This window comes from Callorhinus ursinus, unplaced genomic scaffold, assembly GCF_003265705.2.
Source record: "Callorhinus ursinus isolate GAN/ISIS: 27379988/994484 unplaced genomic scaffold, GSC_fseal_2.0 scaffold40, whole genome shotgun sequence".
In the NCBI taxonomy this organism is placed as follows: domain Eukaryota; kingdom Metazoa; phylum Chordata; class Mammalia; order Carnivora; family Otariidae; genus Callorhinus; species Callorhinus ursinus.
In genome coordinates this window covers 6,700,233-6,716,803 of record NW_027397102.1, presented here as the reverse complement: position 1 = coordinate 6,716,803, position 16,571 = coordinate 6,700,233, and the positions used below count along the sequence as shown (strand labels likewise).

General features: G+C 35.4%; 1 protein-coding gene across 1 annotated transcript in view; it reads left to right on the top strand.

Moving 5' to 3' along the window:
* Nucleotides 1–15,676, top strand: part of HMGN5 (high mobility group nucleosome binding domain 5) — a 17,448-nt gene extending 1,772 nt beyond the window's left edge. Inside the window, exons 2-6 of the mRNA XM_073880878.1 lie at nucleotides 586–615; nucleotides 1,165–1,194; nucleotides 1,700–1,753; nucleotides 3,949–4,086; nucleotides 14,313–15,676. Of these exons, the coding sequence (XP_073736979.1) occupies nucleotides 586–615; nucleotides 1,165–1,194; nucleotides 1,700–1,753; nucleotides 3,949–4,086; nucleotides 14,313–15,053 (993 nt within the window). The 3' untranslated portion in view covers nucleotides 15,054–15,676. The remainder of the gene's footprint in view (nucleotides 1–585; nucleotides 616–1,164; nucleotides 1,195–1,699; nucleotides 1,754–3,948; nucleotides 4,087–14,312) is intronic.
* The last annotated feature ends 895 nt before the right edge of the window (nucleotides 15,677–16,571 follow it).

Below are 16,571 nucleotides of genomic sequence, written 5' to 3'. Positions count from 1 at the left end.
AATGATAAGAAAGAAAGAAAGAAAGAAAGAAAGAAAGAAAGAAAGAAAGAAAGAAAGAAAGAAAGAAAGAAAGAAAGAAAGAGAAAAAAGCATTGAAGCATTTGGGGGGTTGTAGTTCTTGTATGAAAAACTTGGAAAGAATTGTCCAGTCAGTAGAGAGAGTCCAATAAGTACAATTGCATATAAAACATAACGCAAAACAGGGAAATTGCATTAAGTTCCGCCTTCATTCTGCTGGCCCCACACTTTTTTTTTTTTTTTTTGGCTTTAACACTGGCTATAGCAGGTGGATTTTAAAATTTAAAAGGTTTGTTTTTAGGAGATGCAATTTACACAAAAGGATGGAATTGACTATCAGTTGTGTAGATTTATGTCTTGAGAATGGATTTGCATCTTGGTGCACATTTGCACGTTAGTGGACAGCAGTATGTAGCATGCTACTAGGAAATAACACGTGGCTACTTGAGCCAGAATCCAGGAAAAAGTCATAAGTGTTTATGTTACAACTGTAATCCATGCAATATTTTCTGATCTATGTGTTTATATCAATGATCTTATTCCTGTGTGGTTTTCTCTTTTGTATAGGCTGCCAGTCAAGGTGATATGAGGCAGGAGGTGAGGTTTTTTTGTTGTTGTTGTTTTCTTTTTTAGTTTTAGAATCTGTTTGAAAAAATCCACTTGCTTTATGAATTTGAGACACATAAACAGCTAAGAAATTGACACTGGTTTGTATATTTGTACCATATAAGAACCAATATGGTATGCCTGTGAGCTCTTTCAGAAGTATAGCAGGTATTGAAAATTCCAAACTTCTTGGAATTTAGGACCTTATGCTTAAGATATGGAGAGAGCTTCTTCCTTTTAAGAAAAAAAAATTGCTCTGTCAGTTTGCAAGAAGGGGCTATATTTTTATTTCCTTGTTATTAGCCATTGTTTTCATTGAAGTTTAATTTGGGATTGTTTTTTTCCTTATCTATATAAAGGGTCCAGGGGAGGGAAATTAAAAATTTATATTTCTACTATATTTTCTACTCAAGTTCACAACTTCTTCTTTAAAAACAATGTTCATGTAGTGTTATACTAAATATTTTCACACTATAATAATACTAGTTTTGTATATCCATAATTCTATTAACTAATTATTACTATTTTTGTTACTTATAGCCAAAGAGAAGATCAGCCAGACTGTCTGCTGTAAGCGGTCCTTTAAAAAAAGTTTCTCATGCATTGTAAAATGTTAAAATTCAGGGAATTCTGGACAATACTAGTTTTTTTATACAAGATTTATTTTGGATGTCTTTTTTTTAAGATTTTATTTATTTTGACAGAGAGAGACACAGCGAGAGAGGGAACACAAGCAGAGGGAGGGGGAGAGGGAGAAGCAGGCTCTCCGCTGAGCAGGGAGCCCGATGCGTGGGCTCAATCCCAGGACCTTGACCTGAGCTGAAGGCAGAAGCTTAACTACTGAGCTACCCAGGCACCCCTATTTTGGATGTCTTAGTAAAAAACTTTCACACCAAGGAAATGTTTGATTTTTTTTGTTTTTTTTCCCCTAATGCTAAATAAATATTTATTTCCTAAATAAATTGTTTCCTAAATAAACACCCATTTATTTAAATTAAAAGGTTGGATTTCATTATTAGTGATCTTTCTTCAATTATGATTTCCTCCCCCCCATGACTTGTGTTTTTTGATGCAGATGCCTGTGCCCATTACACCAGAGTTGAAGCCCAAAAGAACATCAACTCCAAAGGTAAATATTCAACATGCAATGTTGAGAGAAAATTGCTTTACTTCAGAAATATTTTTTTTGGAAAGGCATGCAGCTGATCATTTTGCTTTCTTTATTTTCTGTTTAGTTAGTAATATATTACATTATACCATATGGTACATGTAAGCTTTTTGAGTAAGGATGTTTGTTCATGTTCTGTGTTTTGGCATTTTCATTAGGAAGAAACAAAACAAAATTTTAGTTGGGTAGATCTGTAAAATGTAGATGACTTTAACATCATATAGTCACAACACCAATATTCCTGGGAAAACAAAAGGTGTAAACTGTAGTAACCAAAGTAATAATAGGAGTAACTAACATTTGATAATACTTTACAGTTTGCACAGTTTGCAGTGTTTTCACATACATTATTTTTAAATGAACACAATTGATTTCATATAGAATTATATACTCTGATGTTGAGGCTAACAACATGAAAAATAGAAATAGCCTCAATGCTAACTTCACTTTCCCCCCTATATTTATATTAATTTATTTGTGTAATAATGTGTAAATATAATACAATTAATTTTTTAAATTGCTTTATTGAGGTATGGATAGTATTTTAAAGATTGGTTAAATTCCTAAAATCATAAAAGGTTAAAGCTAGGAGGAACATTAAAATCATCAAATCCCATCATTTTGTGATTGGAGAAACTGTAAATTATAGTCATATTTATAAAATGCTCTGAATTCATTAAAAAACTGCTAAAACTAGGGCAAGTGAAGTTTTAGCAACAATAAGTGACAACAGAAGAGAAAGGTTTTTAAATTTTTTTTCTCTCTTTCACATTTCAAGGTCACTATTCTGTAAAATTAGGTACCCAATTTATAGGTTATTAAGATAGTTGGGGCACCTGGGTGGCTCAGTGGGTTAAGTGTCTACCTTAGGCTAAGGTCATGATCTCAGGGTCCTAGAATCCAGCCCTGCATCTGGCTCCCTGCTCAGTGGGGGAGTCTGCTTCTCCCTCTGCCCCTCCCCCCCGGCTCATGCTCTCTCTCTATCTCAAATAAATAAATACAATCTTTTAAAAAAAGATCTTAAACACTTTATTTCCTTTAAAAATAGAAGATAATGCTACAATAAAACAAATACTATATAATAATGGACTTTAAAATGCATTAACTTACTTGGTTCTCAGTTTCTTATGTGTTAAAATAGTAATAATATACCTATATTGTGTTTTATAGTTTCTAAAGCAATTTTACATATATTTTATCATTTGCTCCTTATAACATCCCTATGAGGTATGTGTTATTACACTTTTTTACATATAAAAGACATGCACAAAGAGATTTATACTTTTGCTCAAGATCACATCAAGTAAGTAACAGATCCAGAATTCAAACACAGGTTTTCTGGCTCTTAATCCAGTGCTCTTTACACACACAGGCAAAGAGCTTTCTTGGTCATGATTCAAGTCATTTCAAACTTGTAGATACATATATTGAGTCACCTCTGTCCCCAGGTTATCTCTTTCAAATATATCTAAAGTGATGCTCTTGCTAACATAGTATTTCTCTTAATTATTACCACTGGAAGCTTTACTATCAACAAAACCCTGTTGCTAATTATTAGACATGACAGATAAACTCCCCCTCTAGTCAAAAAGAGTTAATTTATCAAAGTCTAATCTGATGCAATTAGCTCTGAGTGGACACTGGTCAGTATTCTAACTTGTTGCTGCTCATCTAAAAGAAAGTTTATTTGATTTATATCAAACCCATTATTCATTTTTTTAAAAAGATTTTATTTATTTATTTATTTATTTGAGAGAGAGAGCACAAGCAGGGGGAGGGGAGGACGGGGGGTAGGGGAAGGGAGGACGGGGGGAGGGGAAGGGAGAGGGACAAGCAGACTCTGTGCTAAGTGTGGAGCCCTTCGCAGGGCTCAATCCCAGGACCCTAAGATCATGACCTGAGCTGAAACCAAGAGTCCTACACTTAACTGACTGAGCCACCCAGGTGTCCCAGAATATTATTCATTTTTAATGCTGCTTTAGGTTTAGGATGAAACTAAAAGTGTGAAGTGATATTTTTGTTGATATTAAGTTTATATGGATATTTTAAAGCTTTCTGTAAATCATTATAGCAGCTGGTAAAGTAACTTGGGCTATTTAATTTAACACATCAGTTAAGTTATATATTTATTTTTATTATTCTGTGTTGCTGGACAGAAACTGAAGACAACAAATGATATGATGGAAAAAAATACAGATGCAGGTGTCAAAGCAATAGTTGAAAACAAGCAAGAAGTTATTAAAGGAGAATGTAATGATGAAAATACTGAAAATGGAGAAGCCAAAATTATGGAGGTATTTTACAATATTAACAGATCTGTCCATTTGAAAGTTTAACAATGGGTGCTGCTGAATGAAATCTTATTTGCCTTGTACTTTAAAAGTTGAGAAACATTAAATGTGTAGTGGTTCTATAGTTTCTTAGTCCATTCCAGCTGCTATAACAAATACCACAGACTAGGTGACTTATAAACAACAGAAATTTATTTCTTACAGTTCTGGAGGCTGGGAAGTCCAAGATCAAAACATATATTTTGGTGTCTTGTGAGGACCTACTTTCTGTTTTTTACACAGCAGCCTTCTTGCTGTGTCCTGAAATGATGGAAGGGGTGAGAGAACTCTCTGGGGTCTCTTTTGTAGGGGCACTAATCTCATCCATGAGGGCTCCACCTTCATGACCTAATCACCTCCCATAGGTCCTATCTCCAAATACTATCACACTGGGGATTAGGTTTCATCATATAAATTATGGGGGACACAAATATTCAGTTTATGGGATATAATATAATGGTATCTAAGGGGAAAATAAGAAACTGAACTTAAAATACATGAATTTACAGGTATGGGTAGTGGGAGTAGTGGATTAGCAATGCTATTAAGAGAATTAAGATAATAATGCCAGGGATCATGACTTATATTAAATACAGAGCAATCCTCTACTATTTTGCCGGCACATGGGCTGTTTATAAATCCCTTTCCAAGATCCTATGATTCTTTTTCCCCTGCAGACTGCAAAAGAAATCATTATGTAAATGTTTCTTATGGGTCTCTGTTTGCATATTTAATACATATCTTATTTTTAGGTATTGTAGCAAAACAATGAAAATGAGATATAGTACCCAATTTACAAATCAAATCTGTGCATTTAGGGAAAAATTTTTTTCTAAGCGATCCTGTTTTATAAGGTAAAACAATTTTCATTTTTACTTTATTTATTTTTTAATTTAAATTCATTGATTTGCAGTGTAATAGTATTTCAGGTGTAGAATTTAGTGATTCATCACTTACATACAACAGCCAGTGCTCATCACAACCAGTGCCCTCCTTCATACCCATGACCCATTTAACTGACCCCTCAACTACCTCCCCTCCAGCAAACATCAGTTTGTTCTCTATAGTTAACAGTCTGTTTTCTGGTTTGCCTCTCATTCTTTTTTCCCCCATGTTCATCTCTTTTGTTTCTTAAATTCCACATATGAGTGAAATCATATAGTACTTGTGTTTTTGTCACTGACCTATTTCACTTAGCATAAGACTCTCTAGCTCCATCCACATCATTGCGAATGGCAAGATTTCATTCCTTTTGATGGTTGAGTAATATTTCATTGTATATATATATATATATATATATATATATATATATATATACACCACATCTTCTTTATCCATTCATCAGTCCATGGACATTGGGCTCTTTCCATAATTTCACTATTCTTGATAATGTTGCTATAAACATCAGGGTGAATGTGACCCTTTGAATCAGTATTTTTGTTTCCTTTGGATAAATACCTAGTAGTGCAATTGCTGGGTCATAAGTTAGTTCTACTTCTAACTTTTTGAGGAAACTCTAAAAGGTTTTCCACAGTGGCTACACCAGTTTGCTTTCCCACCAACAGTGTAAGAGGGTTCCCCTTTCTCCACATCCATGCCAACACCTGTTGATTCCTGTTTGTTAATTTTAGCCATTCTGACAGGGATGAAGTGATATCTCATTGTAGTTTTGATTTGTATTTCCCTGATAATTAAGTGATGTTGAGCAACTTTTCATGTGTCTTTAGCCATCTGTATATCTTTTTTAGAAAAATGTCTATTCATATCTTTTGCTCTTTTCTTAACTGGATTATTTGTTTTTTAGGTGTTGAGTTTCATAACTTCTTCATATATATTGGATACTAACCCTTTATCACATACATCAATTGCAAATATCTTCTCCCATTTTGTAGGTTGCCTTTTAGTTTTGTTGATTGTTTCCTTTGTTGTGCATAAGCTTTTCATCTTGATGAGGTCCTAACAGTTCATTTTTGCTTTTGGTTCCCTTGCCTTGGGCAACATATCTAGTCAGAAGTTGCTTTAGCTGATGTCAAAGAGGTTATAGCCTGTGTTCTACTCTAGGATTCTGATGTTTTCCTGTCTCACATTTAGGTCTTTCATCATTTTGAGTTTATTTTTGTGTATGGTGTAAGAAACTGGTCCAGTTTCATTCTTCTGCATGTAGCTATCAAGTTTTCACAACACCATTGTTGAAGAGACTGTCTTTTAGGATATCCTCTCTTGCTTTATTGAAAATTAGTTGACCATATAGTTGTGGGTCCATTTCTGGGTTTTCAGTATATGTGCTGCCAAAGCGAGCACACCATTTCTGGGTTTTCTATTCTGTTCCATTGATCTGTTTGTCTGTTTTTGTGCCAGTACCACACTGCCTTGATCACTACAGCTTTGTAATATAACTTCAAGTCTGGAATTGTGATGCTTCCAGCTTTGCTTTCTTTTTCAAGTTTGCTTTGGCTATTCGGGATTTTTGTGGTTCCATAGAAAATTTAGGATTGTTTGTTCTAGCTCTTTGAAAAATACTGTTGATATTTTGATAGGGATTGCATTAAATGTGTAGTAAGCTTTGGGTAGTACAGATATTTTAACAGTATTTGTTCTTCCACTCCATGAGCATGGAATTGATTTTCATTTCTTTGTACCAAATTCAATTTCTTTCATCAGTGTTTTATAGTTTTCAGAGCACAGATCTTTTACCTTTTTGGCTAGGTTTATTCCTAGGTATCTTATGGTTTCTTGTTCAATTGTAGATGGGATTGATTCCTTCATTTCTTTTTCTGCTCCGTCATTATCGGTGTATAGAAATGCAACAGATTTCTGTACATTGATTTTATATCCTGCAATTTTACTGAATTCCTTTATCAATTCTAGAAGTTTTTTTTGGTGGAGTATTTTGGGTTTCTATATATATTATTATCTCATCTGCAAATAGGGAAAGTTTGACTACTTCCTTGCTGATTTGGGTGCATTTATTTCTTCATGTTGTCTCATTGCTGTGGCTAAGACTTCCAGTACTATGGTAAATAGCAATGATGAGAGTGGACATCCCTGTCTTGTTTCTGACTGTAGAGGAAGAACTCTCAGTTTTTCTCCATTGAGGATGATATTAGCTGTGGGTTTTTCATATATGGCATGTGTGATGTTGAGGTATGTTCCCTCTGCCCCTACTTTGTTGAGGTTTTTTTTTACAAAATAAGTGTTATACTTTGTCAAATACTTTTTTTTTTGCATCTACTGAGAAGATGATATGGTTCTTATCTTTTCTTTTATTAATGTGGTATATCATGTTGATTTATTTGCAAATACTGAATCACCCTGATAAAGTCATGGTGAATGACTTTATCAGTGAATTGTTGGGTTGGGCTTGCTGGTATTTTATTGAGAATTTTTGCATCCATGTTCAACAGGGATATTGGCCTGTAGTTCTTTTTGTAGTGGAGTCTTTATCTGGTTTTGGTATCTGTGTAATACAGGCCTCATAGATAAATTTAGGAAAAAAGTCATGGTGAATAACTTTATCAATGTATTGTTGGATTGGGCTTGCTGGTATTTTATTGAGAATTTTTGCATCCATGTTCAACAGGGATATTGGCCTGTAGTTCTTTTTGTAGTGGAGTCTTTATCTGTTTTTTTTTTAAAGATTTTATTTATTTATTTGAGAGAGAATGAGAGAGAGAGCACATGAGAGGGGATAGGGTCAGAGGGAGAAGCAGACTCCCCGCTGAGCAGGGAGCCCGATGTGGGACTCGATCCTGGGACTCCAGGATCATGACCTGAGCCGAAGGCAGTCGCTTAACCAACTGAGCCACCCAGGCGCCCTATCTGGTTTTGGTATCCATATAATACAGGCCTCATAGATGAATTTGGAAGTTTTCCTTCCATTTCTATTTTCTGAAATAGTTTGAGAAGAATAGGTATTAACTCTTTAAATGTTTGGTAAAATTCACCTGTGAGGCCATCTTGCCCTTGAAATATTGTTTTTTTGGAAATTTTTCATTACTGATCCAATTTCTCTGCTGGCTATGGTTCTGTTCACATTTTCTATTTCTTCCTGTTTCAGTTTTGGTAGTTTGTATGTTTCTAGGAATTTATCCATTTCTTCCAAATTGTCCAATTTTGCAGCATATAATTTTTCATAATATTCTCTTAAAATTGGGGCGCCTGGGTGGCTCAGTCATTAAGCGTCTGCCTTCGGCTCAGGTCGTGATCTCAGGGTCCTGGGATCGAGCCCTGCATTGGGCTCCCTGCTCAATGAGAAGCCTGCTTCTCCCTCTCCCACTCCCCCTGCTTGTGTTCCTGCTCTCGCTATCTCTCTCTGTCAAATAAAAATAAAAAATCTTTTAAAAAAATATTCTCTTAAAATCATTTGTATTTCTGTGGTATTGTTTCTTATTTCTCCTCTCTCATTTGTGATTTTATTTATTTGGGTCCTTTCTCTTTTCTTTTGGATAAGTCTGTCTAGGGGTTTATCAATTTTACTAATTTTTAAAGAACTTGGTTTCATTGATCTGTCCTACTGGGTGTTGTTATTGTTGTTGTTTCTATATCATTTATTTCTGCTGTAATATTTATTATTTCCCTTCTTTTCCTGGATTTAGGCTTCATTTACTACTCTTTTTCTAACTTCTTTAGGTGTGAGTTTAGATTGCATATTTGAGATTTTTCTTGCTTCTTGAGGTAGGTCTATATTGCTATTGCTTCCCTCTTAGGACCACTTTTGCTGCATCACAAAGGTTTTGGACTATGATGTTTTCATTTTAATCTGTTTCCATATATTTTATTATTTTCTCTTGATATCCTGGTTGTCCCATTCATTGTTTAGTAGGATGTTCTTTAATTTCCATATATTTGTGGTCTTTCCAAATTTTTTTTTCTTGTGCTTGACTTCAAGGTTCATAGCGTTTTGGTCTGAAAATACGCATGGTACGATCTCAATCTTTTTGTATCTCTTGAAGCCTGATTTGTGACCTGGTATGTAATCTATTGAGGAGAATGTCCCATGTTCACATGAAAAGAATGAGTATTCTGCTGCTTTAAGATGAAATGCTCTGAATATATCTGTTAAGTCCATCGGGTTCAGTGTGTTATGCAAAGCCATTGTTTCCTTGTTGATTTTCTGCTTGGATGATCTTTCCATTGATATAATGGGGTGTTAAAGTCCCTTCCTATTATTGTATTATTATCAATGAGTTCTTTTATGTTTGTTATTAAATGTTTTATATATTTGGGTTCCCTCATGTTGGGTGCATAAATATTTACAATTGTTAGATCTTCTTGTTGGATATACTCCTTTATTTTGATATAGTGTCCTTCTTCATCTCTTATTACAGTCTTTGGTGTAAAATCTAGTTTGTCTGATATAAGTATGGCTACTCCAGCTTTCTTTTAATGTACATTAGCATGATAAATAGGTCATCACCCACTCACTTTCAATCTGGAGATGTCTTGTGGTCTATAATGAGCTTCTTAAAAGCAGCATATTGATGGGTCTTGTTTGTTTGTTTGTTTGTTTGTTTTATCCATTCTGATACCCTATGTCTTTTGATTGGATCATTTAGTCCATTTACATTCAGAGTAGTTATTGAAAGATACGAATTTAGTGCTATTGTATTACCTGTAAAGTTGCTGTTCCTGTAGATTTTCTCTGTTCTTTTCTAGTCTTTGTTACTTTTGGTCTCTTTCTGCTCAAAAGGTCCCCTTTAATATTTCTTGTAGGACTGGTTTAGTGTTCATGAATTCCTTTAGTTTTTGTTTGTCTTGGAAACTATCTCTCCTATTCTGAATGACAGCCTTGCTGTATAAAGTATTCTTGGCTGCATTTTTCCCATTTAGCACATTGAATTTATCCTGCCAGTCCTTCTGGCCTGCCAAGTCTCTTTGGACAGTTCTGCTACTAGCCTTATGTCTACTGTTGTATGTTAAGGACTTCTAGTCTCGAGCTGCTTTCAGAATTCTCTTTATCTTTGTGTTTTTCAAGTTGCACTGTGATATGTAATGGAGTTGACCTTTTTTTTTTTTAATTTTGAGGGGAGTTCTCTGTGCCTCTTGGACGTGAATGCCTGTTTCCTTCCCCAGATTAGGGATGTTCTCAGGTATAATTTGTTCAAATAAACCTTGAGCTCCTTTTCCTGCTCTTCTTCTTCTGGGACTCCTATAATATGGATATTATTTTGCTTTGTGTTATTGTTGAGTTCCCTAAGTCTACCTTAGTGATCTAATAGTTTTCTTTCCCTCTTCTTTTCAGCTTCCTTATTTTCCATAATTTTATCTTCTATATCACTGAATCTCTCTTCTGATTCATCCATGCTCATTTCTACAGCCTCCGCTTGGGACTGCATTTTGATTATAGCATTTAATTTCGGCCTGACTACATTTCAGTTCTTTTATCTCTACAGTAAGGGGGTCTGTAATGTCTTCTATGCTTTTTTCAAGCCCAGCTATTATCCTTATAATTTTTGTTTTAAACTCTATTTCAGACATCTTATTTATATGTGTATTGATTAAACCCCAGCTGTGAGTACTACCTCCTGTTCTTTTTTTTTTTTTTTTTTGGTGAATTTGTCCATCTCATCATTTTGTCCAGAAAAAAAAGAAGAAAGAAAAAATAACAATAACTACAATAACAACACAACAAAAACAAACAAACAAACAAAACTAAATCCTGGGTGTGTTTTGGTCTGCTTGTTAAAAGAAACTAGATCCCAAGATAAGAAAAAAAGAAAAAATATATATATGTATATGTTAAAATAAATTTCAATGAAAAGAAACACAAAGCAAAACATATATATGTATAAATATATATATAGTATATATAAAAATAAAATTTAAAAAAGAATAAAAGAAAAATTGGAAAAAATAAGAAAATAAATGAAAAAATAATGATAAATAAAAATAAAAGTACAAAGGAGTCTAGATACTCTTTCCCCTAGAGCTGAAGCTTTGCAGCACTCTATGATCAATAAACTTGGTGTGAGCAAATCGTTTGTTCTGGTCTTCTGGAGGAGGGGCCTGTTGCACTGATTCTTATGTGGACTTGCCCTAGTGAATATGTGCCTCCAGTGCACAGGGAGGCAGTACTTACTCTAAGTGGCTCTGGACTGTTTTGGTGGCACTGTTTTGCCCCCTGAAGTCTCTCAGCACTGAGGGGTGGAATGAATAGGGCAATGCCCTGTTCTCTAGCCATGGAGCTGAAAATTTGTACCCCCAACTCTTCAGTGAGCCCTCACTGAAGAGCAATCATCTCTCCCTGGTTTCTGTCAGAACCTTGTGTTCACCCTGCCTGTGTCCAAGCTTTTTTTATCTCAAGCATGTGAATGAGTTTCAAAACTCTAACTTTTAGGGATTCCCATATAATGGAGCCCTGCTGTTCCCCCTGGGTAGGGTCTTACCAAACTTCTGCCTTTTGCCGGACTTGTCCTAGGAAAGTGGTCCCACAACTGCACAGTGGTTCAAAGTTTATGGCAATACAGAGCAGAAAGCTGGCACCTAGACTCGCTGTTCTCAGCCAGCTTCCCTCTCCTATGCCTGGGAACAGAGCAGCCTTAAGACCACCCATTACTCACTGGACCCAGGGGATCCTCAGACCATGGTGTCACACCTGGAATTCTGCCCTGCTCTTGCACCTGAGCACCTTTAAGCCAGGCACGTCCTCCACTATAGCAAACTTCTAAACATTATGATTTTGCACTCCACTGCTTATAATACAATGCGGGTAAGCTCCTTAAGCAGGCTCCCTCCTCTCCTGTATCAGCAGCTATATCACACCAGATTCAAGTCCCTGAACCTCTTACCTTCTAAAAAGTGATCACTTTTCCACTTGTAGACTTGAAGTATTTGTTCTTTCAGACCTCTGATTGATTTCTCTGGTGTTCAGAATGATTTGATAACTATCTAGCCTTATTCAAGAGATGAGACAAACTTAGGGTCCCCTTACTCCTCTGCCATCTTAACTCCTTCCTCTGTATTTCTGCTTTTAGATTTTTTTTCTTTATCGCCGTATTTTGCAAATTTAACTACAATATGTCTTGGTATTGGCCTCCTTTTTTTTTTTTACCTCTTGATGGGAATTCTCTGTGCATCCTGGATTTGGATGTCTGTTTCCTTTCCCAAATTAAGGAAGTTTTCAACTATAATTTCCTCAAATAAACCTCCTGCCCCCTTTTCTCTCTCTTGTCCTTCTGGGATTCATATGACATGAATATTATTTTGTTTGATGGAGTCAATGTGTTCCCTAAGTCTACTCTTATGTTCCAAAATTTTTCTTTCTCTTTTCTGTTCAGCTTCATTATTTTTCTACAATTCTATTTTCTGTATCACTTATTTGTTCTGTTTCTTCTATCCTTGTGGTCGTTACATATAGTTAGTTTCAAATCTCAGTTATTGCATTTTTCATTTCAGCCTGATTGTTTTTTTAGCTCTTTTATCTCTCTGGTAATGGTCTTCCTGATGTCTTCCATGCTTTTTTCAAGCCCAGCTAGTATCCTTATGATTGTTGCTTTAAATTCTGAACCAGGCATATTAGTTACATTTGTTTCTGTTAGATCCCTGGCTGTGACCTTTTCTTGTTCTTTATTTTGGAGTGAATTCCTCTCTTGGCATTTTGTCTAGGTCTCTGTCTTCTTCTCTGTGTTAGGAAAGCCTGTTGTGTTTCCTTTTCCTGACAGTAATGGCTTTATGAAGAAGAGGTCATATAGTATCCAGGGCCTGGCCCTTCCAGAATTTTCTCTTGTGTGTGCTGTGTGCACTCTGCTGCTGTGTTTTGATTGCTCTATCCCCAGGTCAGTAGTCTGCAGAGGTTCTCCTTGCCTGCAGTGGGCAGTGTTTGGACCTTGGCCACTGTGTGGTGAGTTTTAACTAGGTATGCTCTGGTCTGCTTGTTAAAAGAGACTTGATACTAATTCCACTAGAGCTGAAGTTTTGCAGAAGTCTATGGTCAGTAGATGTGGTGCATGCAGGGGTTTGTGCTGGTCTTCTGGGGGAAGGGGCCCTCTGTGCTGGTCCTTAGGCATACTTCTCTGAGAAAATCAGTACAGGCAGAGTACAGGGAGGCAGGTCTTTGTGTAAGCAGGTTAGGAAGCCAGTGTTGGAGTTGTGTCGTTTACTAAGATTGGTTTATGCTTAGGGACAAAGGAGGGAAATGGTGCCATCCTGCTCCTCTGTCCCTGAGTACCTCTAAAACTCCAGTCTTTGAGCCCCATTGGTTGCAAAAGGTCACAAACATCAGCCCCTCTCATTTTCCCAGCCAATGGCTTTGGAGAAGTATACTCCTTCTGTGTCTCGCTGTGCACACCACTCTCTCTCTCCTTTCTCTATGACCAGGGCTCCCTTGCCTCCATAGCACCTACTATCCATTTCTCCCCCAAACCATGTGTCCATAAATCCTGGCTTTTCAATTTGGCTTCTCCTCTGCTTCTATTTGTGCAGTTTGTTTTATCAGTCCTCAAGTAGATTTCTTGGGTATTCAGAATGATTTGATAGTCATCTAGCTGTGTTTGAGGGACAAGGCAAACCTAAGGTCCTCCTAGTACACGGGCATCTTAGTTCTTCCCCCACAGTCTACCCGATAAAAGACTTTTCAAGTAACTTTTTTCAAAGAAAACCTAAATTTCACTATTATAGAAACAAAATATTATTTCTTCAAGGAATGCATTTTGTTTACTCATTGAGAATTGCTGACATATGCCATTTTTTTCTGTATTTACTGTTTCCCATATTTGTTTTTTTTTAAGATTTTATTTATTTGAGAGAGAGAGAATGAGAGATAGAGAGCACAAGAGGGAAGAGGGTCAGAGGGAGAAGCAGACTCCCTGCTGAGCAGGGAGCCCGATGTGGGACTCGATCCCGGGACTCCAGGATCATGGCCTGAGCCTAAGGCAGCTGTTTAACCAACTGAGCCACCCAGGCGCCCCTGTTTCCCATATTTGTAATGAAAATTCTGTATATGAATACGTTTTCCTGAATTTATTGTTCCAAATATCTATTTATACATGTTTGTGTGGAGACATTTTAGTTAATCCTATTTCTTAGAATGTTTTCCTTATCTTGTGATATTTAGGAGGTGTTTTTCACAGGAAAATTACTTTCTTGTAAATGAAGCATCATTCTTTTCTAAAATAGATATAATTCTGTCTAAATAAGGAAAATAGTTCCAAATTTTCAAATATAATCTTTTTTAATTTTCTCTGTACATATAGGCACCAGCTCCTGAAAAAGAACTTGAGGAAATGAAAGAAGAAAAAAATGAAGATGTTGAAGAAGAGGGAATAGAAAAGAAGGAAGTAGTGACAGCAGCAGGAGAAGATGAAAAAGATCAGGAAGGAGATGGAGAAGACCAAAACAAAAAAGAGGAGAAAAGAGAAGATGGGAAAGAGAACAAAGATGGAAAAGGAAAAGGAGATAGAAAAGAAGATGAAGATGGAAAAGAAAAAGAAGATGGAAAGGAAGAAGAAGAGAAAAAAGAAAAAGGAGATGAAAAAAAGGGTGAAGATGGAAAAGGGAAGGGAGAAAATAGCAAAGAGGAAGAAGAAGAAAAGGAGAAAGAGAAAGGAGATGAAAAAGAGTGTGAACATGGAAAGGGGAAAGGAGAAGATGTCAAAGAATTTGAAGATGAAAAAGACACAGCAGAAGAAAAACAGGAAGAAGACAGAAAAGAGAGTGAAGACAGAAAAGAGGATGAAGATGGGAAAGAGGAGAAAGGTGGAAATGAGGAGGAAGTTGGAAATAAGGAGGAAGATGGAAATGAGAAAGGAGAAGATGGAAAAGAGGGCAATCATGGAAAAAAGGAAGATGGAACAGAAGAAAATGGAAAGGGAGATGGGAAAGTTGGAGGAAAAGGAAAGGAAAGTAAGAGGAAGACTGAAGTGGGAAAAGAAGTAGCTGAAAAAGGAGAGGTCAAAAACGATGAAAAAAAAGAAGAATCTCAGAGTATTGTTTAAAGCTGCCCTATATAGTTTCATAATTGGTAATATGTGCCTCCATGTTGTAATGTTAATAGAGATGAATATTTTTATCAAATATTTTATAAACACAGCTTTTCTTTAGCATCAGTTTAATTTCAGAACATCTTCATACTGATTATTAGTCACAAAGTAGCTAACATGAAACCTTTATACATTTTGTGATCATAATAGAATATATAAAAAATATGCTTTCAACTTTGTCAGTGAATTTCCTTTTGTGTAACTTATGTGTTAAATTTTGAATTTTAATTTTACTCTTATATGTGATAATTTCACAAAGTGGGGAGATCCAGAAAAGTTTCTTCCAAAATTCTTGTGGTTCTCTAGGTTGCTTTTATAAAAAAGGTTAACTATTTTCTGTAATAAAGAGTTAGAATTCTTTCTCAGATATAACTTTATTATCAGCTTGTGAACAAATAAAATTGCAATTCCATTTTTTAAAGATTTACAATTTTTTTCAGAAGGGCAGTTCTGATTATATGTGTATCCATAAAATTTTACTAGATTGATCTTAATAAAAATTCTCTTCAAAAATAATTGTAGTTTTTTAATCTCTAAAAATATAGTTAGTGAAATATTATAGTGCTTGATTTTTTCTATTGTAACATTCACAAAAGCGTTTTTAATTTTTTTTGCATTGAAATAAAATTAACATAAAATTTACAATATTAACGATTTCCAATTCAGTGGTTTTTTAGTGCAGTCACAGTATTGTGCAACTTCCACCACTATCTAATTCCAGAACATTTTCACCCAAATAAAAAACAAAATACCAATTAGCAATCTTTCCATTCCCAATCCTCTCCTCACCTGTCCCTGTTAACCACTAATCTAGTCTCTATAGATTTGCCTATTCTAGATATTTCATATAAAAGGAATCATGCAATATGTGGCCTTTGTGTCTGGCTTCTTTCACTTAGCATAATGTTTTCAGGTTCATCCACGTTAACATGTATCATTACTTAATTTCTTTTTATGGCAGAATAATATTATATTCCATTGATATGCTACATTGTTTCTTGAACATTTGAGTTGTTTCCATATTTTTGTCAATTATAAATTATGCTGCTATGAATATCCATGTAGAAGTTTTTGTGCACACGTATGTTTTCATTTCTCCTAGGTATATATCTAGGAGCAGAACCACTGGATTATATAGTAATGGTATGTTTAACTTTTTGAGGGACTTTCAGACTGTTTTCCAAAGTGGCTTCAAGCATCTCATACTCTCACCAGCAATGTATGAGGGTTCTAATATTTCCACATTCTTGTCAAAAGTTCTTATTGTCTATATTTTATTATAACCATCTTAGTGGAGTTATTTGGGGTGGTTAAAATCATGGTGATTTTGATTTGAATTTCCATAATGATGTTGAACATCTTATGTGCTTATCAGCCATTAGTGTATCTTTGGAGAAATGTCTAACAAATCCTTTGCCCATTTTTCTCTTGGGTTGTCTTTTTAGTATTGTGTTGTAAGATGTGAAAATATTT